The following is a 24,283-nucleotide window of genomic DNA, read 5'->3' as shown; positions in this document are numbered from 1 at the left end:
ACCGGAGAGATGACTACATGCACTTTCAGCAGCACAGAGACAGGTTCCTGTCATGTATCACAGGCACCTCTGCCAGGGCTGAGCCTGTAAGCAATGCCATGCTTGGGGTACCACAGATGCTCTGCAAATGCATGTGATGGGTCCATTCATGCGTGCAGAAGGGAGAGGCTCTGCCCCTCTAGCACTAATGGTGTTTACTCTGCTCAGCCATCAACCGCTCCTTAATATCATAGGGGGAGATTTAGGCATGAGGAAGAGACAGCCACAGTGCCAGACAACTTCTCAGCCTTGAAGTCCATTGAGGCTGAGCTCAAAGGCAGACCTGACCATAAAGGAGCTCCCACTCCAGAGAAGAAAAGTCAGCTCCGGGGAGCCAACATGAGCAAGCATTGGCATCCAGTTCTGCCCTGGGTGATGGACTCATCCTGAATTCATTACACTACAGAAACTAGAGCACTGTGGTTTCCCTTAATTAATTAAAATATCACATAATAACCATACTCTGATTTAATGTTCACGAGGCCCCGGCAAAGGCTGGGAATGAGGAAATTCATTAGAGGAGAATGTTCACTGTCGATTGATTTGCTCCTTCTTGTTCATTTTTCCTGTATCATCCATCCCTGGGGTGAAGGGAGGGCAATGTTTTTTAAAGACATAGGAATTAATTTCACCATAAAATCTGAAGGTTAAAAAAAAATCCACCTTGATTAAAACCCAGCTCTTTTTTGTCTTACAGTAAAAAATGGATACATTTGGGATTGAACATTGCGTTTAGAATCACTGCTGTCCCCACTTATCCTTGGGAGACACATTCCAAGACCACCAGCAGAGGTAATACCACCCTTTATGGGTTTTATTTTTTCCTATATATACATACCTATGACAAAGTTGGATTTATAAATTAGGCACAGTAAGGATTAGCAACAATAACGAATAATAAAATAGAATAATTATGTTACAATAAAAGTTATATAAAGGCTCTCTCTCTACACACACTCTCTCTCTCTTACTGAATGGCCAGGCAGCTCCAGGTCGTTTCTCGTACATCACGGCCCTAGGTACCTAGCACACCATCCTCCCCACCCTGAGCCTTGCCCCTTTTTGCACCTGGAGAACGCTACTTACTATGTGTGTGGGAGGTTACCGAGTGCAGATCAGTGAGTGAGTGAAATACTAGAATGCTTAAACAGGAGAAATACAAGTTCAGGGAGCTTAGAAGGATCAGGCTGGCGGTAGTGTAAAATGATTAGGGATTAAAAATTGCAAGTAGGGAGGTCGCCTCACCAGAGGTGTGAGAGGTAAGGAGAAGTGGATCAAAGTAAATGTTGTAAGTAGAAAAAAAAGAGGCCAAGATGTATGTAGGATGATAAAGATGTAGCAGAGGGACTGGACCCACCTATAGTAGCATTCCTAGGACAGAGACCACAAAGACTATCCTTAAAAACATTTATTTTTCAGGTTTAGGGGGTTGTGACATCATGGCATCTATAAAAATAGGGTAGAAAAAACACAGGTAGTGGGTGGGCAGGAACCATGCTTCCAAATGATAACAAACAGCAGCCACAACCATACACAGTTAGCCTCTGGAGCTATCAAGTCATTATGTTAATCACTGTTTCTAACCTTGGCAAACATTTCTGACAATGTAGCATGTATTATTTATTTACATCGCACATAAATATGATGTAAAACCAGTTCCATCAGTTCACAATAGAATTAATGGCAGACTCTCAGACACAGAAATAATTGCTGTGAGGGGCAAGGAAGAAAAGAAGGGCAGGAGGTGCCAAGAAGGGTGTGGATGTGAGCATGTCCCCAGCATCCCCAACCTAACAGCCAAGAGCAGTTTCCAATTTGATCAAGTTCAATTCTGATTTTATTCTAAGGGGTTCCAATGTTTTCAACTTTGAAAACCACTCATCTAGTTTCACTTCCTTTTTATTCAAATGAGGACGAGGAGGCCCAGAAAGTGAAGGGCCTTGCCCAGGGTCACACAGCAAGCCTGGGATAAATGCACAAATGGACCTCATGTTTCCAGATCCCCAGGCAAATCCTGTTTGCCTTGTAGCACACCAAGGTGATAGTGCTCCAATGATTTAGGTGTGAATGGCCAGGCTTCAAAACCGAAAACTCAGTTCTAACAAGGACTCCAAAATACAATGGCCATTGTAAGAGGCATGAGAGGTGGTTTAAAAGCCAAGATGAACTTTGGTAAGTCCCCTGAAACCTGTCAACTGGCAGTGTCTTCCCCTGGTTTTGAAGTCACAGGAGAAACAGCTCAGGCACCGAGGTCGGCCTCTCAGTGCTAAGGGAACATCCATAGGCCAAGAGCTTCCTCTCAGAGACTGGTTTCTTCATCTGTAACAGGGGAGGGCTGTCAACTCCTGCCCAGCCCACCCTCCCAGGGTGGGAAAGTGCTTCATGAACTGTAAGGACTGTCCACAGTTAGGGATCTCAATTCTGAAGTTAAGAAATTGCAGATCTATTTTGTTTTTAGACCCCACAGTAAATATTCTCCTTTCTTTTCTCACTAAAAAAGGGGGGGTAGTCTTATTCTTGGGCAAGATCAAATGCATTCTACTACACTGTTAATCCGAAGCGTAAGTTAACACTTGACCCTCTTTCTGTGACATCCAGAAGCCAGGTCTCTACTGCCCACCTGCCTAGAGAATGCTGGGCTTACAAGTGGATGGCCTGTTCCCCAATTCCTGGCCAAGGGGCTCTCAAGTCTCATAAAGCATACCATCTAGGACTAAATCTCCCTAAAATGGGGAAAAAAGACAGGAATAGAGTAGCGTGCCAGCTAGTGGGGTATGAAGAGATGATTTGCTTTTGAGGAAATAATATTTAAGAAAGAATGCTAGAACTATACCACACGTCTCCATAGAGCCATATTACTCTAGGATGGCAAGGTTAGAAGGGACCCTGATAACATCTAGTTCAAATGCTACAATCACAGGTGAAGAGACCAAGGCCCAGAGAGGGGAGGGACTTGTACAGGTTACCCAGGAGAGGAGAGCAGGGACCCTCCTCCTCCTTCTACAATACTCGCAAAATCACAGAGCACCCACTAATCAGTCACAGACACAGGAGATAAAGAGTCATAGCACATGCCTCGTTTTGAGCCCTTTAGAATTATAAATGTACATTATGAGATCTTCCCTGGGAGGGAATACTTAAAAAAGAATTTTCATGAAACAATTCATTCCAAAAGTATAAAAAGCTACATGCATGTCTGCTAAAAACTACATCTGCGTATGAATCTAGTTTGCATTCAACTTTTAAAAAACGTACAAAAGGTGATCATCTACAGTTTTTCCAAGTCTTCACAGAGCACAATCATCTGTTACTTCTCCACATTCTGTGATCAATGTCTCTAAAACCCTGGAAAGAAAAGAGGGAAAAATTAGGGAAAAGACATCTATTCTGTTGCCATCAACTGTGTATTAAATTGGAGGAAAAGGGCATGGTCCTCAAGTTCAAGGAATGGTGTCAGAAGTGGGGAGAAGGGGCAAAGGGGACCCAAGAAGTACATTTAAGACCAATGGGTAGATGTTTCAGGGAGGCCGACTTCAGCTTATAAGGAAGAACTTTCAACCACTGGAAAACACCCAATATGGTGGTCTGGTAGTGGGGAGCTCTGTATTCCTGGAGGTGTGCAAGTAAGAGCAGGTCAATGCTTTGTGTTGTAGAGGGAATTAAAAACTTAGATACCTAATAATATGTAGAACCTATATTATTATGTAGTATACTTTTTCATAGGCCATCTTAACTGTAAGACGGCAGGGCTACAAGGGACCCTGGTAATATCCAGTACAAATGCTCCAATCAACCCTCTTACACTGTTGGTGGGAATGTAGACTAGTACAACCACTCTGGAAAAAAATTTGGAGGCTACTTAAAAAGCTGGACATCGATCTACCATTTGATCCAGCAATACCACTCTTGGGGATATACCCAAAAGACTGTTACTGCAGAGGCACCTGCACATCCATGTTTATTGCGGCACTATTCACAATAGCCAAGTTATGGAAACAGCCAAGATGCCCCAGCACTGACGAATGGATTAAGAAAATGTGGTATCTATACACAATGGAATTTTATGCAGCCATGAAGAAGAACGAAATGTTATCATTCGCTGGTAAATGGATGGAATTGGAGAACATCATTCTGAGTGAGGTTAGCCTGGCTCAAAAGACCAAAAATCGTATGTTCTCCCTCATATGTGGACATTAGATCAAGGGCAAACACAACAAGGGGATTGGACTATGAGCACATGATAAAAGCGAGAGCACACAAGGGAGGGGTGAGGATAGGTAAGACACCTAAAAAACTAGCTAGCATTTGTTGCCCTTAATGCAGAGAAACTAAAGCAGATACCTTAAAGCAACTGAGGCCAATAGGAAAAGGGGACCAGGAACTAGAGAAAAGGTTAGATTAAAAAGAATTAACCTAGAAGGTAACACCCATGCACAGGAAATCAATGTGAGTCAATGCCCTGTATAGCTATCCTTATCTCAACCAGCAAAACCCCTTGTTCCTTCCTATTATTGCTTATACTCTCTCTACAACAAAATTAGAGATAAGGGCAAAATAGTTTCTGCTGGGTATTGAGGGGGGGAGCGGGAGGGGGTGGAGTGGGTGGTAAGGGAGGGGGTGGGGGCAGGGGGGAGAAATAAACCAAGCCTTGTATGCACATATGAATAATAAAAGAAAAATGGAAAAAAAAAAGATAAACAGGCCAAGGCCAAGACAGGGGAGGGGAACTGTCCAGACCATCCAGGAAAGGAGAACTGGAACCTTCCTCCCTCCTTCTGTGACACGTACCCTCTAAGGCACAGAGCACCTGCTAATAAGTCACAGGCACATGAACAAAATAGTCACAGTTGACACATGCTCTCTTAGAACCGTGCTAGTCGGCCTTTGTGATGGGGCTTGTTCATGAATGCTCCTCCCATTCCTGCCTCCCTGCCCTTCATCTCCAGCAAACAGAATGTACCTCGCCCACTGTATCCAACCTGGGTGTGGCCATGGATGGTAAGAAGGCATGATGGAAATCACATCTGAGGAGAAACTTTAAATGATGTGTGTTTGACTCAGTTTCTTGCTTGTCCCTTCTGTCACAAGAGTGAACACATTTCACACTGGGACTGCTTCTCCAGCTGGACCCAGAATAAAAAGACACATGGAGCAGAGACACAGCCAACCCACATCAGTGACATGGAATGTGAGCAAGAGATAAACCTTTGTGGCTGTGAACCAGCAAGGTTTGGTTTTGCTTGTTAAACAGCAAAAGCTAGCTAATAAAGTGACTCATTTTCCAAGTCCACAGTCACCTGTGGGTAAGGGCCAGATGCAACCCTATCTGTCTTCTGTGTGCCAGAAGAGATGCAGAAATCCTGCACCCTACCCCTTGAAATGTGTTGCTGAGTAGCATATAGTGCTGAGGACAGCAGAGCCACCCACAGCAGGTGTCCTGGGAAGAGACAATGAAGCATGGTGGTCTCAAAAGAGAATGTGGATGCTGTTACAATGATATGCCACCTCTTTGGCCCGGAAGAAGTAGTCCCTCCAGCTTCAGAAACAGAAAAAACACTATTGGCTTTTTCTGGTTAGAGACACCCATGTTCACAAGTCTTGACTTTGCATGCTGGGAAACTCAGATAAAAGTGTGCAGAACATAACCAAGGGTCACCTGCTACCCTTCATATGGCCCCATTCTCCTCTGCTTTCTCTCATTTCCTCCACTTACATATTTTTCTTCTTTTTTATTGCACATCTCTGGTGACACAGGGGTAGAAATACTGAAATGACTTAAAATGTGTACCTTAGTCATCACAGGTGGTCAGCTGGAGCTAGGGAGAGAGGGCTTTTGTATCTGCTCAAGTCTAGGACTGTCACAGTGCCATGGGACTGGGCCTCCCCAATCATGTTGGCTGCGTGGCACTGGTACACTCCCTCATCTTCCTTTCTTAGGGGGTTGATCTAGAAATACAACAGGAACATTTATATGGTTATATGCAGCACAGAACAATGACTTCCTTATTCAGTTCTTAATGATACGACTGCACACTTGCTCCTATTCAGAATAAGACAGAGCTCCTTGTTTCTCTTCTTGCCTTTGCTGCCAAGAAGCACACATTTGTCCTTGTGTGCTTCCTTGCCAGGGCTGGCATGAAGGGCACGCTCCCTGCTGTGGCTCTCCTAATGATTCCTCTGCATGCCTGGCTTTGACTGTGAGCTGCGGGGTTGGGTCCTTTTACTGAAGATGACAGGTACAGATTACGAGGAAAATACTGCAAATTAAAAGAACGAAAACCTACTAGCCAAAGAAGGACTCACAAAGTGTTCTCTGTGGGGGAAGCCTTTACAAACCACCACCAGAGCTAACCTGTCCCCCTATCTTTTCTTATAAGAAAATAAGGCAGTGTACTTGATTTGAAAATACCACAGGTCCCACTGCACTTCAAGCCCCTCGACTGGGTAGAGAAACATCACCAAATCTCCCAGAGCACAGGGGAAATGAAGAGGACATCTTGAAGAACACCACAAAGGTGCTCACCACGACCCAAGCAGCTCTTCTCTTTTGCCTCCTCTTCTGGTAACTGCTTCTGTCAACTGTGAATCACTCTATAGTCAATAGGGAGGATTATGCACACCATCTAGCTTTGACCCCACACCAATAGGGGAAAAGGGTGTTATTAACCTCATTTTATAGGAGACTCACTGTCACAGACTGTTAGGTTCACAAGGAACAGAGGCTTAGAGAGGAAAAGTGGCCAGACCAACACAGAACCCTAGATCCTATTCTATTAGTTTTTCAAACACACAGCATTCCCTCAATCTCAGCAAAAAAATGCTGTGAGAGGCATAACAGAGCCCCAGAGGAGGGCTCAATGTGCCTCTTCCCTCTCTGCCAGTCATGTGGACTTAGCCAGGTGTATTAGTTCCTTATGGATGCTATAACAAGTGGTCCCAAGCTTAGTGGCTTCAAACAATGCAAATTTATCATCTACAGCTCTGGAGTTCAGGCACACAAGTGACTCTCCCAGACTAAAAATCAAGGTGCCAGCAGCTTTCCTAAGGTTCTTAAGGACAATCTGTTTCTTTGCCTTATCCATCTTCTATAGGAAACAATCACTCCTTGGTCAGTGGCCCCTTCCTCCATCTTCAACACCAGCAACAGTGGGAGGAGTCTTTCTTGCATCACATCACACTGCTTCTGACTCTTCTGCTTTGCTCTTTTTCATTTGAAGATTCACCTTTGAATGGGACCCACCTGGGTAATCCAGTCTACTCTATCTTAAAGTCAGTTTGTTAGCTGCCTTAATCCCCTTGTCATCGTGCATATCTACACGATGGGCAATAGGAATGGGCGTTTTTTAGGAGCCATTATTCTGCTGCTGCAGGAGATAGCTTCTGCTCTCAGGAGATATCCAAACCCCTGCCCATTTCACGGCCACCGGAGGATCCAGTGAAAAATGCTATAACATGTTATAGAAAGATGGAGGTGGTCCATATCAATCAATAATCTTAAACACTCACCAAAATCCAGGCTGTGGCCTCGTGGTCGGAAGGGCCCCCACGCACCTGGACAGCTATATTGATGTGGTCCCCAGGCAATTCCTCCAACATCTCGGTGCCCTCAGCAGAGCGCATGACCTATAGAGGACAGATAAACTGAGCAGTTTAGAAAAAGCATTTCTGGTTAAGGACCACCACACAGACCTCAACCTCTGCATCTTCCCACTGACTCAAAGGCTGAAACCCTAGCACCTCTCACTCCTATAAAAATGAGGGTCAGCAGCTTTTAAACCTGAATGTGTGTATAGACAGCACCCCCTGCTGGACAGCCAGGATGCCAGTCATGCAGCTGGGACTCGCAAGGCCACACTGTCTGTCAGGGCTGCTGAGGCAATGGGCCAGCAAACACTGCGATCCTTGATAGGCTCTCAAAAGTAGGCCTTCAAATAGGATTGGGTCCTCTGCCACTAGCCAAGGCTGCCTACAGCTCAGCTCCACGGTGAAGCAAGCTCTAATGACCCAACAGCTGACATTAGATCTGCTAGGCGACAGCAGAATTTTCTGAGTGTCTAAGGGGCCAAGGGAGCAAATATAACAGGAAGGACTGCAACCCAGCTTCTCTGGGGGGAGCTCTGGGCTAACCATTTTGAGGCAAAGGAGTGGTGTATATAAGGTATCTTTTTCTAATACTCTGACCCATGTATCTTTAAAATAAGGATATCTTTATTTGTATAAAGATATACAAATAAACAAACATACCTAAAGAAAAAAAAATACCACCCACCCCTTCTGTTTCCCTTTCTCTGTCTCTCTGTTTCTGTCTCTCTGCATGTGTGTTCTCACTTTTTCTTTTGTGTGCACACGCGCACAGGTGCACCACTCCCCCCCCACAAACACACACACACACACATACACGAGTTCTTGGCGAGAAATACCTTCTTCCATGTGATGACTGGAGGGGGCACAGCCCTCACCTCACAGGAGAGATATGCCTGTGCCCCTGTAACATTGTGAACACTTCGGGGTGGCATGACAACCATAGGAGCTGGGAGAAGACAAAGGAACACACTTTATTTTAGCAGGTCCCAAGCCCCCACCTCCCACACTGCCTGATCTGCTGAGGGTCTGCTAGGAGTCTGTGCTGAGGGGAGCAGCAGCTCCTCACAGACCATGGAGGTCCTGGGCCAGGGGTCACAGACTGGAACTTTCCTTCACCTGGAAGGGGATCTGCCATTTCCTGGACCCACTGGTATTGTTTTACCACCAGGAAAAGAGGGGTTCAGAGAGGAGAGGCAACTTACCAAGATCAGGAGCTCTGATCTTAGAGTGTTCCCCCCACTCTCCCCTCCAGAAACCCAGCTGCCATCTGCTTACGATTCAGCTACAGGACACATGGCAGACTCCTAGAAGGCCAGTATTACATCACCAGTGGTGGCGACTGCAATACATGGCTTTTCTGCCTCCACATGCAGGGGTTTCAAAGGAGAATACCATGCAGAGCGAATGGCCTGAACCCCGGAGCTGAGGCGCCTATGGTCCACTCTAAAGGCTGTCCAGGTACACACAGCACAGACTCCACTCAGCCTCCCCAACCCTCTCCTCTCCTCCCCATCCCCAAGGGTGAAGTACAGACCTGGAAACCCAGTGAAGGGACAGAAGGAATTGAGCCCAAGCAACTCAGGGAATGGGGTAAATGTTGCTGCAGGCTGCCAGACATGGCAGGGCGCAGGGAGGGTGGGGCTCTCTGGGTTGGACGGAAGAGCCTGTGGCATTGAGCTAGGGATTCTTAGCTCACCCTCCACACTCTGCTTCCTCTCATGCCAGGCAGCTGATCTGCTCACATGGGCTGTGAGAATCAAGTACAGTCTCTTTGGCTGTCAGACCCCAGCCAGCAGCCCCTCAGTGCCCTGCCTACCCTGTGGACAGCGGCACAGGTGGATGGCTCACCTACCCTGCAGGTAACCTCAGCCAGGACAGAGGCACCTATTTGATCTGCTTAGTTACAGCTGGCCTTACAGTTCGGAGGTCTCTACCTGGTCCCACCTGTGTTAGATGGCAAACAGCCACTGTGGTGTTCAGCCACGGTTTTCTGGGCAAGGTATAAGGTAGAAGCCAAACAGGGAAAAGCTCTCAGGTCATGCCTCTTCATCTGTAAAACAGAGATAAGACCCTTGCTTCCCAGAACTGCAGAGGGGATCAACCACGGAATGAGAAAGCCATGGCTTCCATAGCATCGTATGCAACTAGATGGAGAAATTCATGACACAGGAGAGCAAATGCAGATGCCCAGTGGCTCCTCCAGACCAAAAAGCAAACTTGTCAAGCTAGTCCTCCCAAAAATCTCTGGGAGATTGTCTTAGAGTCACAGTCTCAAACTGGAGAGGCCCTCTAGCACCCAACTCCCCACAATACTGTGACTGGTCTGAGACAATGCTCGTCCTACCTCCACTCGCACTCCCCCAGTGACCAAAAGCTCACTACTGGCCATGAAGCCAGGCCCTTCCTTCCCTGAAGCACTGCGCTGGAAACAAAACCCATCCTCACCTGGAACTAATACCTGCCTCTCTGTAATTGTCACCTGCTGCTCACCCCCCACCCTCCCCTCTGGAGCCCACAAACTCCCTGGTGCCCAGATGGCTCTCCAGGGAGTTGGATACAGAACCAGCCTTCCCCATACCAGGCTGGCCCACCCTGCAACCCCAGTCCTTCAGCTGTGCCCATGTGACTGACTGCCCTCCAAAGGACTGTACCAGCCCACATTTCTAAGAGTGCAGTCAACGCCCCAATGAAAGGAGCTCCCAGACTTCTAACATTGCCTGTGGCCACAAACACACATGCCACACAGGAGCCCCATCTGTGACAACAAAGAAAGGCTAATTTATTCACACCCTCCTGCCGGTGCCTCCTCAACCTTACAGGCGCTGCAATGTGGCCAACCACAAGCCAGTTCTCAAATGGCTCGCTGTGGGACAATCAGAACTGCCTCTTATTTCCACAGCCCTTGATGGATTCCAAAGGGACACCCCCTCAACGTGTTTCACTTTTGTTCATGTAAAGTCATAAATTTTAAATGAGATTTCACCATTCCCTCTCAGGCCTAAATGAATAAACCAGTAAATCACATTTTCCTTCTCTCTCTCATGCCTCCCTCTCCCTCTTTCAATAACTACAATTTAGAAAGACTGTCTTGAAAATGATGTCTCTGTGACTGATTTCACAGCAGGAAATACCACTTCTTTTACAAAAGAGCCCCCTGCTTTCAATGTTACAGGGACGTTTCACTATTTATTTATAAATCTGTAGAGAGTACCACTCATTCTTCCTAGTGTGCAGTTCTAAGTTTTAACAAACACATAGTCTTGAAAGTACCGCCAGACCCAAGACACAGACCAGTTCCATTATCTCAAAGGCTTCCTCATGCTGCACTTTGTCACAATCACCTGCTTTTAATTTTAACATGCCTGGTTTTCAATTTACAGCATGTTTACCCATACTAGCTCTTCAAAGTCAGTGAGATTCATAGTAACAGTAATGAGGCCACCAGCTAATACAGTGTTTACTGTGTGCCATGTACTCTTCTGCAACAGGTATTAACCAGTTTCTTTCCAGTAATCTTACCAGCTTCCAGCTGAAGGAGCTGCCCAAGGTTACCTGGCCTTGAATGATCAGGAAGGCCATAAGTCCAGTGTTTTGGCTTTAGAACCCAAGCTCTTCTTAACCCCTGTCCTAATGCCATCTTGCCTTTTTTCCAGAGGACCCTTCCTTGTGTCCTCACAACAGCCCTGCAAAGCAGGTGCTTTTATCCCCACTATACAGATAGGGAAACGAAGGCTCTGAAAGGTAAAAGGCCGGAAGGAACAAGGACTCAAACCCAGACCCCCTGATTCCATGACTTTCCCTCTGGTTTTTAAAGGGGACATCTGTTATCTTTGTGGACTCCATCCCAGAATAGGAGATTAGCTTTTTAGGGATAGGGGGGTTGGTCCCCAAGACAGACCCCAGGTTCACCGATTTGCTGGGAGGGGGTTCACTGGACTCAGTGTATAGTTACACTCAAGGTTATGATTTATTTCAGCCGAGGATACAAGGCAGAATCAGCAAAGAGAAAAGTTGGGTGTGGGAAGCAGGCACGCGCTCTCAAATGCCTCTTCAGTGGTGCCATACAGTGCATCAGCTCAGTAGAGACAGACGTGTGAAATGCTGTCTACCTGGGAAGCTCACAAGTGACCTGTACCCAGGGTTTGTACTGGAGGCTGGCCACAGAGGTACCCCTTCCCAGAAGGAAGCAGGCATTTGACATTGCTCTGGTTTAGGTAAATGTAACACAAAGGTCCATGTGCTGAAGACTTGATTCCGAGACTGGTGCCATTGGCAGGTAGTAGAACCTTTAGGAGGTGGAGCCCAGTGAGAGGTCACAGGTTGAGGGTATACCCCTAGAAGAGAGTGTGGGATCCTGGAATCTTCTCTCTCTTATCCACTGCCTGCTCTTAAGATGAGCCATGTGCTCACCACCATGATGTGCTGCCTTTGTCAGAGGCTCAAAGAGAAATGGGCCTGCTGATCTTGGACAGGAACCTCCAAAAGCATGAGCCAAAACTACCCTTTTCTCTTTGTAAGTTAACCATCTCAGGTATTTTGTTATAGTGATGAAGAGCTGACTAATTCAAGCATAAAATACACTACAGTTTAGGCTGCTTTCACCAGTTCTGGGAATTATGCACCCTCCTAAAATTCAAGTTCCTAGATGCCATCCAAGGGCCAACCTGGACAGAGGACCTTGTGGAGAGTGGATTAAGACAAGCCTATGAGAACTTGACATAAGCACAGCTATGTCAAGTGATTGGCTGGCTGAGTTTGGCATGGCCCCAGCCACAGAAGAGTGCAAAATGCAGCACAGCTGCTTTTCCTAAGTTGTTTACATTCAGAGAAGTAGGAATGCAGGTTTCTCTTGTTACAATGTCACGCCCCTCCCCGAGAACTGTTGCTCCACCTCCTTGTTTACCACTGGATATACAAGACTCGCTGAAGGAGGACATGGAGGTTTTTGGGTGGGGATTTTTGATTGGCTGCCACTGCTGCTGCTGCTGCTGGCCGTGTCTCCACCAGAGCAGCTTTCTGCTTCAGAACTTCATACATAGGCTTTATAAAAGCTAAGCTAAAGAAAAGCTAAGAGAACATGGGACAGTGAGAGTCTGAGGGCCAAGACTTTAAGAGAGACTAAGGAAAACATGGGACAGAGAGAATCTAAGGAAAGAGACTTTAAAGAATAGAAACAAAGGTTTTAAAGAAAGACTTTAGAAGTAAAAATTTTAAGAATAAAAGAAAAGAAGCAGAGTAAAGAGAAGAGAATAATAGAGAAAAGAAGCAACAAGGTTGTTGTGTGTCTCCATCCTAGAGCCCAGCACACCTGGCCCCAACTTTCTGCATGTCTGTCTTCTATCATTTGTCCTTTCTGCATCTCCCATTGCTCCCAGTTAGGCCAGTAGGACTAGGAGCACGAGAAAGCTCTCTCTACAGGACCTTTCTAAGGATATAGTCTCAGGCCAGCTGTTAGCTCTTTTCTTCTCTTTTTTGGTGGTACTGGGGGCTGAACATAGGCCTTTGGGCTTGCTGTGCAGGCACTTTACCACTTGAGCCATGCCTCCGGCTCTTTTCTGCTCAAGGAAGAAACACTGTAAGCATCACCCCCAGGGTGATTCCCCTGAGTGACTGCCCTGTGAGATGAGCAATATACCCATGACATTAGCAGGACATTCCCAAGTCCTCACTATCCCAAAATATGTGACACCAATGTGCTCAGTGACTACCAGAAGCAGGAGAGACAGTATGGTGGGCTGAGGCTGAGGAACCCAACTTTTGTCTATGCCACATCCCAGTGCTGTGACTTGGCTTAGGTTTCTTCTTTAAAATGAACACAGGAGCTGGGTGCCAGTGGCTTACACCTGTCATCCCAGCTACATAGGAGGGAAGCTCAGGAGGATGCCAGTTCTGGGCCAGCCTGAGCAAACAGTTAGCAAGACCCTGTCTCAACAGAAAAACTTGGGAATAGTGGCACATGTCCTACTGTAGGAAGCATAAATAGTAGGATGAAGGTCCATGTCAGCCAGAGCCAAAAAGTGAGACCCTATCTCAAAAATAACCAGAACAAAAAGGGCTAGAGGTCTGGCTCAAGTAGTAGAGTGCCTACCTAGGAAGTATGAAGCCCTAAGTTTAAACCCCAAACCACCAAAATAAATAAATGAGCACAGGAGCCTATTCTCCCTTTGTTAGTCATACTTTTTCTCACCACGACCAAATAGCCAAGAGAATCTACTTAAAGGAAGAAAGATTTATTTTGGCTCATGGTTTCACAGGGTTCAGTCCACGGCTGACTGGCCTATGGCACAGCACAATCACTGGTGGAAAGATGCTCACCTTATGGCATCCAGGAAGCAGAGCGAGGATCCTGGGAGAAGATGTACACTTCCAAGACATCCCCCACACACACTGATTTCCTCTACCTGGGCCTCACTTCCTGATACTTCTACCATTTTGTAATAAGTGCCATCAGCTGGGGACCAACACATGAGCCTCTGCAGGACATTTCAGACTCAAGCCAAACACTCCCTCTGCCCACCACTCCCTACAGGCTGTGGGAGACCCCATGAACGTCTTCTACAGAGGGACCTGAGGATGCAGCAGCTTATGATATCCCATGCAGTCTCTTCTAACATGCCTGATGGGTTTGCAACTCTCTGCTGGCTCTGGTGACAGGGCCCATCAGGAGCCATGGCCCAAAGCCCTGACTCAGGCCAGTTAGGTCGCACAGCTTCTCACCTTACTGTGGCTAGAACTGCCACATTCTGGAACACCCCCAGTTTCCTTTCCAACTGTCCTGGATGAGAATAAGGTAACGTTCACTCCTGGTCAGCCTAGTCTTCAAATATGTCAACTCAGTCTCTTAAGCTCTTTGATTTCTTCTGCTTATGCTAACAGCAGTCTCAGAAATGTGAGATGGCACAAACCCACTCATCCAAGGGCTAACCACAGGTAACACAGGAGAGTCACCCAGGTGTGCACAGTCACAGGAGGCAGGACTGTGAGGTGGACAAAATAGAACCAGGGTAGACTCAACTGCCTGGGGAGTCCAGGTGCCCCAAGCTTGGGCAGTTGTGAATCATTTCCAACTTGTCTGTAAATGAACAAGCGCCCCATTCCCACCAGGGTACATGGAGATAATGGATGTGTCTGTGTTAACTGTGTAGACCTGAATAGATGAAAGGGATCGATATTATTATTATAGTGTGTGGCGATCTGTCTCCCTACCCCATCAATTAAATAGGTCCTGGATGACTGGAACGGATAATCTTCTCAAATGCCTCTGAGATTTATTTCAAGTTAATGGTGCTAGGGAAGAAAGAATAGCCAGTCACCCCTAAGGACCCCATCTGTTTGTAGTAAGAAGTGTACAACCAAAGAGTTTAATAATCAGTGCACCGAACAGCCCTGATAATTTATGCTAATAGTCACGATACAATGTGGAAAGAGACACAGCTTAATCCCACTGCCTGCAGCCTGTGCCTCAAATCCCCTCCCTCACACGAAAGGCTTTTGAGCACGAGGTCCCTTTCTTTGTCCCTCTCACAAAGTGGCATTTGCTGCCTCTTCTGGTTACCTGGTAACAAGCACCTTGGGTTTCTAAGTGGAGCTGGAATTCCAACCAAGGTGAATGTCCTAAGATTCAGAATTTCAAGAGCTCAGGGAAGCTGCGGGGAATCCATGCCCTGCAGGCTGGAGAGAGATTTGCAAAGAGCCAGGCAAACCTGGGCTGCAGTCCATCTCAGCTAGGACTAGCCAAGTGGCTCCAAGGAATTCCCTTCTGTGTGCCTCAGTGTTCCCTTCTAATCAGTGGAAGTAAGACTCTGGGTAATTGCAAAAATCAAGTGAGAAGATGGGAGCAAAAGCAATGTCTAACAGTAGAGTTATTCACACTCAAGTTTTCAATCAATGTGTGCAGAGCAAAGGATTACTCTCGTGATTAGGCACCTGGAGTGTTTCAGAACATAGGCAGGAAAGGCATCATTTACATTCAAAGCTGGTTCCCAATGCCCAGCAGAGGCATGTGCAGAGACACTGTCACTGGGAGGGACCCGAGTCACACTTATTGAGGTGCTTGGGTGCTGAAAGAGGGGGAATAGCAGGGAGGGGTGATTTTTATCACCAATATCGAAGCAAACAGCCCTGCTCTGGCTGTCTGTTTTCCTTTACCAGGGTCCCCAGGGGCATTGTTAAAAAGTGCTCCTGTGGTGTATTCTGAATTAAAGATGGCTTTAGGGCAGCCTAGAATGAGGTGCTGCGGGACTAGGGAACAGCTCCTTGTCCACACTTTTATTTCTCACCTGGACACAAGGACAAGGGCCACACAAAGATGTGAGGACAGAAGGCCACAGGGAGACAGTGCCAGGACTGAGGTGGGTGACACAAATGCTGGTGGGAAGGACAGCTGAGCACAGGAGCCCTGATGCCTGTCACTAATGAGGTTATGAAAAAAAAAAAGCTGCTTCTGAATTGTTCCTGTTAGCTCTCAGTACCTCTTTATTCCCCAGGCTCAAGCCGGGGGTGGGCCTCCAAGCCCATAGATCAGGGTCCAGAGGCTGTCACATTTACTTGTCATTTGGTAATTTTCAGTGAATTAGGAGTATGGGGTTTCCATCTGCCATCTGTCCTTACTCCGGTAACCACGGCAACCACCATCTGCCTGACTTAATACTACCAAGTCCTATCCTGAAAGAGTACTAGACAGGGTGTTGGGACCAGGGAGCTGGACATCCTGGACAAGTCCCCTGCCCTCACTGGGTCTCCATCTCCTCTGCATAACAGCAGATTTGGTCCACGTGTCTTTTTAAGGGGTCTTTCTCCTAGGAACAGAACACCACTCTGGGGAGAAATTATCTGAGCCCATCAGCACTGTGTAGATGGTGGGGACCTGGTCAGCATTTCTTTCATCTCCTGCCTGTGCAGTTAGTGCTACCTGTCTGCAGACAAAGGGACCTGCCTGAGAATTAACTGCTGAGGAAGGCAAATTGTAAAAAAAAAAAAAAAGAGCGACAGGAACTACAAGAAGGAAAGAGACAGGATGGTTCCAGTGCCATGGGGTAGAAGCAAGTGTTCAATGGCTCCACAGGGGCTGACATGGCTACAGAGGGGAAAGACCAAGTCCAAGCACCCCCAGCCAGCTCTGTTCTTTACTGGGAGCCCCAACTAGGAACAGTCATGATGACTTCTGTGCAACCAGGGCTTCTTCAGCTCCATAATCAGCTGTTCACCGTCTTTGTTTCCTGGGACAGGAGACTTCCTGCCCCATTTCCAAAGATCACTGGGTTTCCTGAACTTGAGTGCATCCATGTGGAATATTTGCAGGGGAAAGGGTTATGACATAATACTAGATACTTCATAAGCCCTGGAAAAAGGGTCACCCTCCTCCCCCACCCAGGCTTCCTTCTGGAAACTGAAGTCATTGCATTGACTTAGGCATTAGTCAGGACTTGGTCTCCCAGCGGGGCCAGAAATCCTGAATTCAGGGCTTGAAGCCCTAGCTGCAAGCTGGACTCCTAGGGACTCACCAGCACTGACTCACTCACTCTGAACTCCCCACCGCCTGCTCCAAGTGGAGTAGACAGGGAGCTGTTCACCACACCTCATGGGTGGACCACACCCACACTTAGGCAAAGTAGGTTAGCAAAACCACATGGGCTCTTTGCTAGATATCCCTACCAACTATAGTTTTGGTTTATTTCAGTTTGGTTTTTAAAAATTACACAGAGAAGGTGGGCAACTATGGCATCCAGCTGTACTGTGATGTCAATGAAGCTTAACTTTCCAAGTTCCTAGCAATTGATAATGTTTTATTCCTTTCCTTACAGCAGGATCCTCCAAATTACATACAACGTAGACCCCAAAAACCTGGGTCTGCTCCTTTTGGCCCCATCATCTTTTCAGAGGTAAATTCTCACCATATTGCATGGGAGCTCCCTCGAGACCCTTAGCTGAGCCTCACCTCACTTCTAGGGCCCTGGTACTCTGGCTAGGTGACTCCTGAGTCCCTGTAAGGAGCTTCTCCTCCTTGACATCTTCCCTTTCTCTTCCTCTCCATTCAAACCATCCACTTGGGGCGGGGCACCTGGGAACCCAGATCCAATGAGTACCCCATCTCCCAGTTTCCTGTGGGCAAACTTGCCAGGCTTGCAAACTACATAAGAGGCACTTAAGTACCAAAAGGGGCAGCAGGCTCACCAAAATTCTCTCTTACCCTGGGACTCATGTCTCCATAAACTTGACAAGGGAGAGGGCAGGAAGGAGATTCCCACTCCAGTCTCCCTGTGTCCCAGGCAGGATGAGAAATACTGCTCCAGAAGAGGAAACTGAGGACCAGGAGGCACTGCCCACTGTTAAGCAGGAGGATCCTCCATCCCACACCATAGAGGGTTGGGGTCCTTCTTCCTCTACCCGCTGGAGCCCCTCAGGGTGGGAACCAACTCACCGAACTCGCAGGGGCCATCCCGCGCCTTGTGCAGGTGACCAGGGTGCCCGCGGGGCGCGTGCCGGGCGCGGAAACGCAGAGCACAGACGCTGGGGTAGGAGCGGCCGTCGGAGCCGCAGACGGTGCCGCGCTGCGCGCACACGCAGAGCCCGGTACCCTCGGGCGCCGCCCCAGCGGCCCGGCTTGCGCACACTAGGCCCGGACCGCAGCGCGCACCGGCGCGTCCCCCGCAGCTCGCGCCCTCCGCGCCCAGACAGCGCGCGCAGCATCCGCACTCATCGCGCGCCGCGATCCCGGGTGCCGGGCAGCTGGCGGGCGCCGGGCAGCGCTCGGGTAGGCACGGGCCGCACTCCGGGTGCCGGCCGCCTGCGCCGCGGAGCCCAAGGCCGGGGACCAGCGGCGACAGTAGCAGCAGCAGCAGTAGCGGGAGGAGCGGCGGCAAGCGCGGCATGGCTTGCTCCAAGAAGCAGAGTGACTCCTCTGCTTCGCACTCTGCTCCGTGCGCGAGGCGCAGCCACCGCACCCGCCCCGCGGCTGCTGATTGGCCGGGCTTGCACTGCGGGGCGCCAGCCGCTGCTGCCGGGGCCAGGAAGAGCGATGCGCGATGGGCTTCTGGTCCCCCGGGGCTCTAGCCTGGCGAACATTGCAAGACTATCTCCCCGACATCCGACTGGGGTCTTGGGAGAACGGAGACCCAGTTCTGGCGGTGTTAGGACCCGGAATCCTATTTTCCCGGGCTGCTAGGGTGGAATCGGGATACGATACCTAGCCTGCAGATCCAAATATTATGCTTCTTAATCCTCTCTGAAGGATGCGTTATTTTACTTTGCATTGTTTTCAGTTTTATTTTTTAAAGGGAATATATAGTTTAAAATGTCAGATTTTACCCATAGATGAACGATGAAAAGAAGGTTTCCCTCCTACTGTTTATCGCAATCCCAGTTCCCCAGCCTGGCTTCCAGAGGCCACTTTGGCTATCAGATTCTTGAGTATCTTTTCAGGAATTTTTGGTACTTGTAAAACCTGGATGGTTGTGTAGTCTCCCCACCCCTATTTAACTAGCACACACACACACACACACACACACTATACCATGCTGTACATGTTACTCTACATTTGGTTTTTCCTCTATAACATTTCACAGTTTCTCACCTCTTACCTCTGAAATCCCATCCTTTGTACAATCACTGGGATCATAGTGCATGCTACTGTTAGTGCTAGTCAGGCACTGTACCATAGAGCTCCATCCCCAGCCCTGTGTGTGTTTCTTAATGCTAAAAAGTCATGATGCATCTTATGGTCAGCTGTGACTTCCATGTCATGAGATACAGTGATATATTTTGAAGTTCTTGTGGCCAAGACCACCTTGGGGATTAAAAGTTTGCAGTGTTTAATTGCGCTGTATTGGAATGGTTCATCCAGTTGTGTTCTGTCCTTTTGTTACCACAAATAATACTCTGATACAACATCAATGCAACGTCAGCATACCTGTTGCATTGTGGGGAAAGCAAGGTGGAAAGACACAGGTTCTTGTGGTCATTCATGTGCCCCTGTGCCTGCTCCAGGCCAGGCTCCGTGCACCAGGTCTCAGTCCTGAGAGAGCTTGGCTACTGGACTTTGATGTGTGGCCAGGTGAAGACACTGGATGGAAGGAGGAGCTCTTTTCTCCATGACCAGGCTTCATGGGAGACTTTTCCTGCTTTCACCTGCTACCTGTTATATGCCCTGTGTTTTCTCCCCACTCCCTTCCTTTTCTTTGCTGAACTCCTAGAGATGGGGAAAGTCTCTTGGCACCTGGAAGATCTGCTGCACTCTTGGATGGTGCTGTTCATTGTGTTTTCCGTGGCCCAGTTCATGGGGGGGGGTCCTTATCCCCTTATCTCCAGAAAGGAGCCTCTTTGGAGGCTACTTTGTGTGGTAGAGCAGAACCACCTGGCCTGTCCCCTTAGCTCTTGCCTTATAATCAGCCACATAGAGCAGGAATGGTCAGGTGCCATGCAGTGGGTGGGGAGGGTGGAGGGAGAAGTGGTGAGGAGCAGACACCACAATGCGGGTAAGGCATCTGGTACGCTTTCAGTTGGTAAAGCATTCAGCATTGCTGCCTGTGCTTGTTAATGATTGCTTTCTGCCTGGAGGCTGCTGTCTTAACCTTGAGTCTCTGTGTCATCTGTGACTCTCTCTTGAGAAAATGATCACTCCATGTGAGGATTTCTTTCTGGAGCTAGTAACTACAGCAAAAAGGTGGAACCAACCTAAATGGTCACTGACAAGCACTGTTTAAGCAAATTATGGTCTGTCCAACAATGGAGGATTATACAGGCATTGAAAATGAGGAAAGAGAAGTAGGCTAATTGAAACAGAAAGATGTTTTTAATATATTACTTAGCAAGATGGCAATTATAAGGCTCACATCTACTGTAATGGCACATTTGTAAATATGTTAAGATTGTTTAATAATGTGAAGGAAACACAATGTTAAAGGCACAAGTTAAACAAATTCCCTGCTGCTTTCCAGGGACCTCCTTCCTGGTAAATTCAGACTTTCTAATAGTTCATGGTTGTCCAGTGAGATTCAGCTGCTCCAGAGGTAGTAGCCCCCTTTCTGTGAAGTTCAAAGATGAGTCTTGGCAAGGAGCAGGAGTGGAACAAAGCATTAGGTATTTGGTGAGAAGATCTTTAAGTCCCTCGAGCTCAACCACTACTCCCATAGTCCAAAGTTGGACCCAGAGACCAGGACTGGACAAAATATGGCAAATGTACAAAGGAGTGACTTGCAAACATGGAAGGAGCAATAACTGAATGATGCCATTATTATAAAATTAATGTGTGCTTAATGCAGGTTGGGACAGTCTCACAGAGGCACATTTACATACAATCTACATTCTTTTAAATAGGGTGAACATTATGTATGCATAATGACTGAGAATTAAAGCAAGAGACTCATTTCCCAACCCGAGCCCAAGCCATCAAAGTCTGAGTGTCTGGGTGGGGAAAACATTTCAAAGCTTTGAAGATGATAAGCAGTGTCTATTTCCGTTTTAAATCATCCGCAAGCCCATGGCCCAGCAGATACACTCGTTCTTTTCCCTTCCTGTTTCCTGGGGCCTAACTAACACTGTAGACCACACCTGGAGGCCCCATAGCATCATGGGAAATTGTGGGGATGAGTTCTTCTCACGGGGAAGGGGGCTAAGGCACCCCTTTTGTCTGGGAGGTGGTAAGATCCCATGCATCTGAAAGGGAGTAAGCAGTAAGGATGGGTGACTTTCTACCCCTCTGCTCATAGCCTGGACACAGACAGAACAGGGGAAGATCAGTTAATGCCCCAACCCCATAGGGCCCCTTCTTCAAGCTGAGTGACATTCCTGTCAGCTGGGCAGCAGACCCCTGCAGAGCTGTGGGTTTCAGCTCCAAGGACCCCCTCCTATATGCTTCTAAGTTTTAATAATTCCAACCTTTCTTTGTTCTCCCAGCCCTAAGGGTGGCAACTGCTTCCTGCACTTGCTGTTCCTGACTTACCTAGTCCATAATTTCTTATGTTAAATTCTGTCTGTCACCTGGCAAGACCCTGAAGACATAGCAGCTAGTACCAGGGGAGGCCCCAGGAAATAACCCTCAAAGATGGGTCACAATCAAACAACCAGAGAGCTCAACTAGAAATAAGCCCCTGTAATAATATTAAGTATTTATTAAAAGCACAAGAAATGTGTTTCTTGCAGCTGCAGGGCTGGTATATCTGAAAATGACAAATATAGTTTAATTGTGTGGGTGGCATAGATACAACATCAGTTGAATTCACAGCCTTGCCAATCTCTGTGTGAAGGTTAGGATGCCATGAAAGCAGCTAACTTGGCATGTCTAGATGACTCAATTTCCTTTGCTTAAGGACTGCACTAAGGTCACCTAGGTCAGGTGCCTTGCAAAGGTTACCTTTTCACCTTGAGATCTGCCTCTTGTGGTCACTATTTTACTGGAGTTATAGGCCACACGTCCAAGCTCCAGGGGTTTCAAATGTCAGTTCTGGCCACTTGCCCCAATACAGAAAATAAAGAGATGAGTAGTGGTGAGGGGCAGAGAAAGGAGGCTTATTAACACAACATAGTCATGCCGTAGGAAGGAGCAAAGTAAGCACTTCAACCCATTTTCGGGTACAGAGCTTTAGTTTCAAATAGAGGAAGCACTGGGGCGGGGAGAAAGTAATGTATAATTATTAAACAGCCCCAGGCAAAGTGTGACCTGGTTGATTATTATTGAGAGGTCACGGAGAAGTTGTTATTGCCATCATCATTTGAGGGGAGCAACCTGGTCTGGATAAGCAAGCCATTGTTGCCTGGCAGATGGTCCGTCCTGTGGAGGCTCTTGGGAGCAGTTTCCTCCACCTCTTTAGAAAGATGCTATTGATCAGTTCTGTCCTTCCCGGATTCCAAGGGTGACTGCAAAGTGACTGCAGAGAGAACAGCTCAGAACAAAGATAGGTACAAAATGGAGGCAGGGATGTCAAGCTTTTATCCTGTTTAGAGTTACCCTTTGGGCAGTTGCAGACCCAAGCAAGGAGTCAGTGCTTTTAGCAAAAGCAGTTTCTAAGTTCCTGTTCCAGCTAGATTCTCAGTGGGCATCAGAGCAAGTCCAAAGTCTGTCCTGGGAAGACAGAGCTTCTACACCAGAATGGCAAGATTTCACTACTTTACCCTGTAGAAGCCTAAGGGACGTGTACATGAATAGATTCTGAGAAACAGACTCTGGATGGAAGGGAACGAAACGCAACTGTGTGTTGTTGAATTTATTGATATAGATTCCCTGACCAGAGACTCGACTCCGTGCATGGTTTTGTGCAGAGGGAGGATGCTGTACAGTTTATGTACCTGATGGAGTGAAACCAGGACTTAGTGGTGACCTCCACCTAGGGAGTCGAGATGCCAGAACTTTCTTGGTGTGTGGTAGAGGAAGGAAGAAAAAAGCTTAAGGGATGTGGAAATAGATTTATTGTGGACTGTCTGTACACCTACCCACCCACCACTATACTCCCCAAGGGCGACCAGAGGCTCTCTGATGCCTCCAGGGATGATGGACTCCCAAAATAGCAGAGGCCAAGTGATATCTTTGGCATTTAACTGCCAAAGATACAGCAGGGCGCATTTCCTGTAACAGGCAGTAGGATGTAGGGGGTGTTACAGGGTGCTTGACCCATGGAAATCTATAGCATTGGCTAGTTGTCACAGAATCCTTAGAAACAACACAGACAAGCATCCTACTGAAGTGTCACATGCTCTGTGTAACAGGAAAAACTCCATGTCTGTGTGCTAAAATCAATATGAATCAGCACGGCGGAGAGCCAGGTTTTTGTACTGTTTTTCAAACCTAACCTAGACTCAGAGCCCCTTGTTTGAAAGGAAAGCTAAATCCTCCTACAGAAGGACTCTGTACAAGTGTATTTGTCAATCTTCCTGGAACAGTGTGGGAGGGCTAGAAGACCACAGACAGAGCCCCACTGCTAGGTACAGCACAGAGCTCTGCACAGCTGCAGTGCCTGGGAAAGGGGCGCTTTGGGGATAGAGCCTGTGAGGTCAGCGAGGACGGACCCCCGCCCCCGAGAAGCCTGGAAATGTGCATGCCAGGCTTGGACCTGTATCGCTGTCTGACAGACAGACACCTGACAGGCGGAAGGGAAGGTTTATGCCTTCCCAGAGTCCAGAGGACAGGTCTTTGAGGAAAGTGCTTTCATGCTGTCCTCTCCTGCTCCTCACCTCTTCCCAGGGCTCCCTCAAACTTTGTGCTGCGGTCACCTGTGGGAAGTCGCCACCTTGTGGACAATGCTGGAATAACTCCTTCGTCCATCCTAATGGTCATGACCGATGTGCTGGGGTAAGGAGCGCTTGGTCAGGACAGAATTAAATGCATAGCGGTGGGGTAGCTGAGGAATCAGGGAAGGCTTCAGAGATGACCGCTGGGCTGGCTCAGGCAGGGGAAAGGTGCATCAGAGGCCACCACTGACAGCCTGTCTTGACAGAGGGGACAATTGCAGCCCAGCATAGGAAGAGACTTGCTCAAGGTCACTGTTTCAGTCTTCTGTTGCTATAACAGAATTCCTGAGATAGGATAATTCATAAAGAAAACAGGTTTATTTTGGCTCAGTGGAGGCTGGGAAACCAAAGAGCATGGTCTTCTCTGCTTCTGGTGAGAGCTTCATCCTGCAACTCATTGTAGGAGAGTGTCTTCTCTGCTTCTGGTGAGAGCTTCATC

At 47.7% G+C, this 24,283-nt stretch overlaps 1 protein-coding gene and 1 long non-coding RNA gene across 3 annotated transcripts in view; both read right to left on the bottom strand.

Annotated features, from left to right (window-relative positions):
* Positions 1–867: 867 nt before the first annotated feature.
* On the bottom strand, positions 868–18,508 carry Igfbpl1 (insulin like growth factor binding protein like 1). The gene is made up of 5 exons (XM_020157880.2): positions 18,044–18,508; positions 8,460–8,569; positions 7,546–7,662; positions 5,828–5,985; positions 868–3,384 (listed from the first exon to the last, which is right to left on the bottom strand). Exons 1-4 carry the CDS (start codon positions 18,492–18,494, stop codon positions 5,836–5,838), a joined length of 828 nt encoding a protein of 275 aa, XP_020013469.1. The 5' UTR covers positions 18,495–18,508; the 3' UTR covers positions 868–3,384; positions 5,828–5,835.
* A 1,946-nt stretch (positions 18,509–20,454) lies between these two features.
* Positions 20,455–24,283, bottom strand: part of LOC141415401 (uncharacterized) — a 142,825-nt gene continuing 138,996 nt past the window's right edge. For both annotated transcript variants that reach the window (XR_012440375.1, XR_012440377.1), the window contains one exon: positions 20,455–24,283. This is a non-coding gene — a long non-coding RNA (uncharacterized lncRNA).

This window comes from Castor canadensis, chromosome 13 (assembly GCF_047511655.1).
Source record: "Castor canadensis chromosome 13, mCasCan1.hap1v2, whole genome shotgun sequence".
NCBI classification, from domain to species: domain Eukaryota; kingdom Metazoa; phylum Chordata; class Mammalia; order Rodentia; family Castoridae; genus Castor; species Castor canadensis.
This window is presented reverse-complemented; position numbering and strand designations above follow the sequence as displayed.

Bases quoted from the DNA above. Each gene is read 5' to 3' on its own strand.
- Igfbpl1 (XM_020157880.2), bottom strand. From the start codon at position 18,494: ATGCCGCGCTTGCCGCCGCTCCTCCCGCTACTGCTGCTGCTGCTACTG. The intron at 7,663-8,459 runs GTATTTCTCGCC...TGTCCTCTATAG, and splicing joins CAGTCATCACATGGAAGAAG to GTCATGCGCTCTGCTGAGGG. The intron at 5,986-7,545 runs GTGAGTGTTTAA...TTGTATTTCTAG, and splicing joins AGGCCACAGCCTGGATTTTG to ATCAACCCCCTAAGAAAGGA.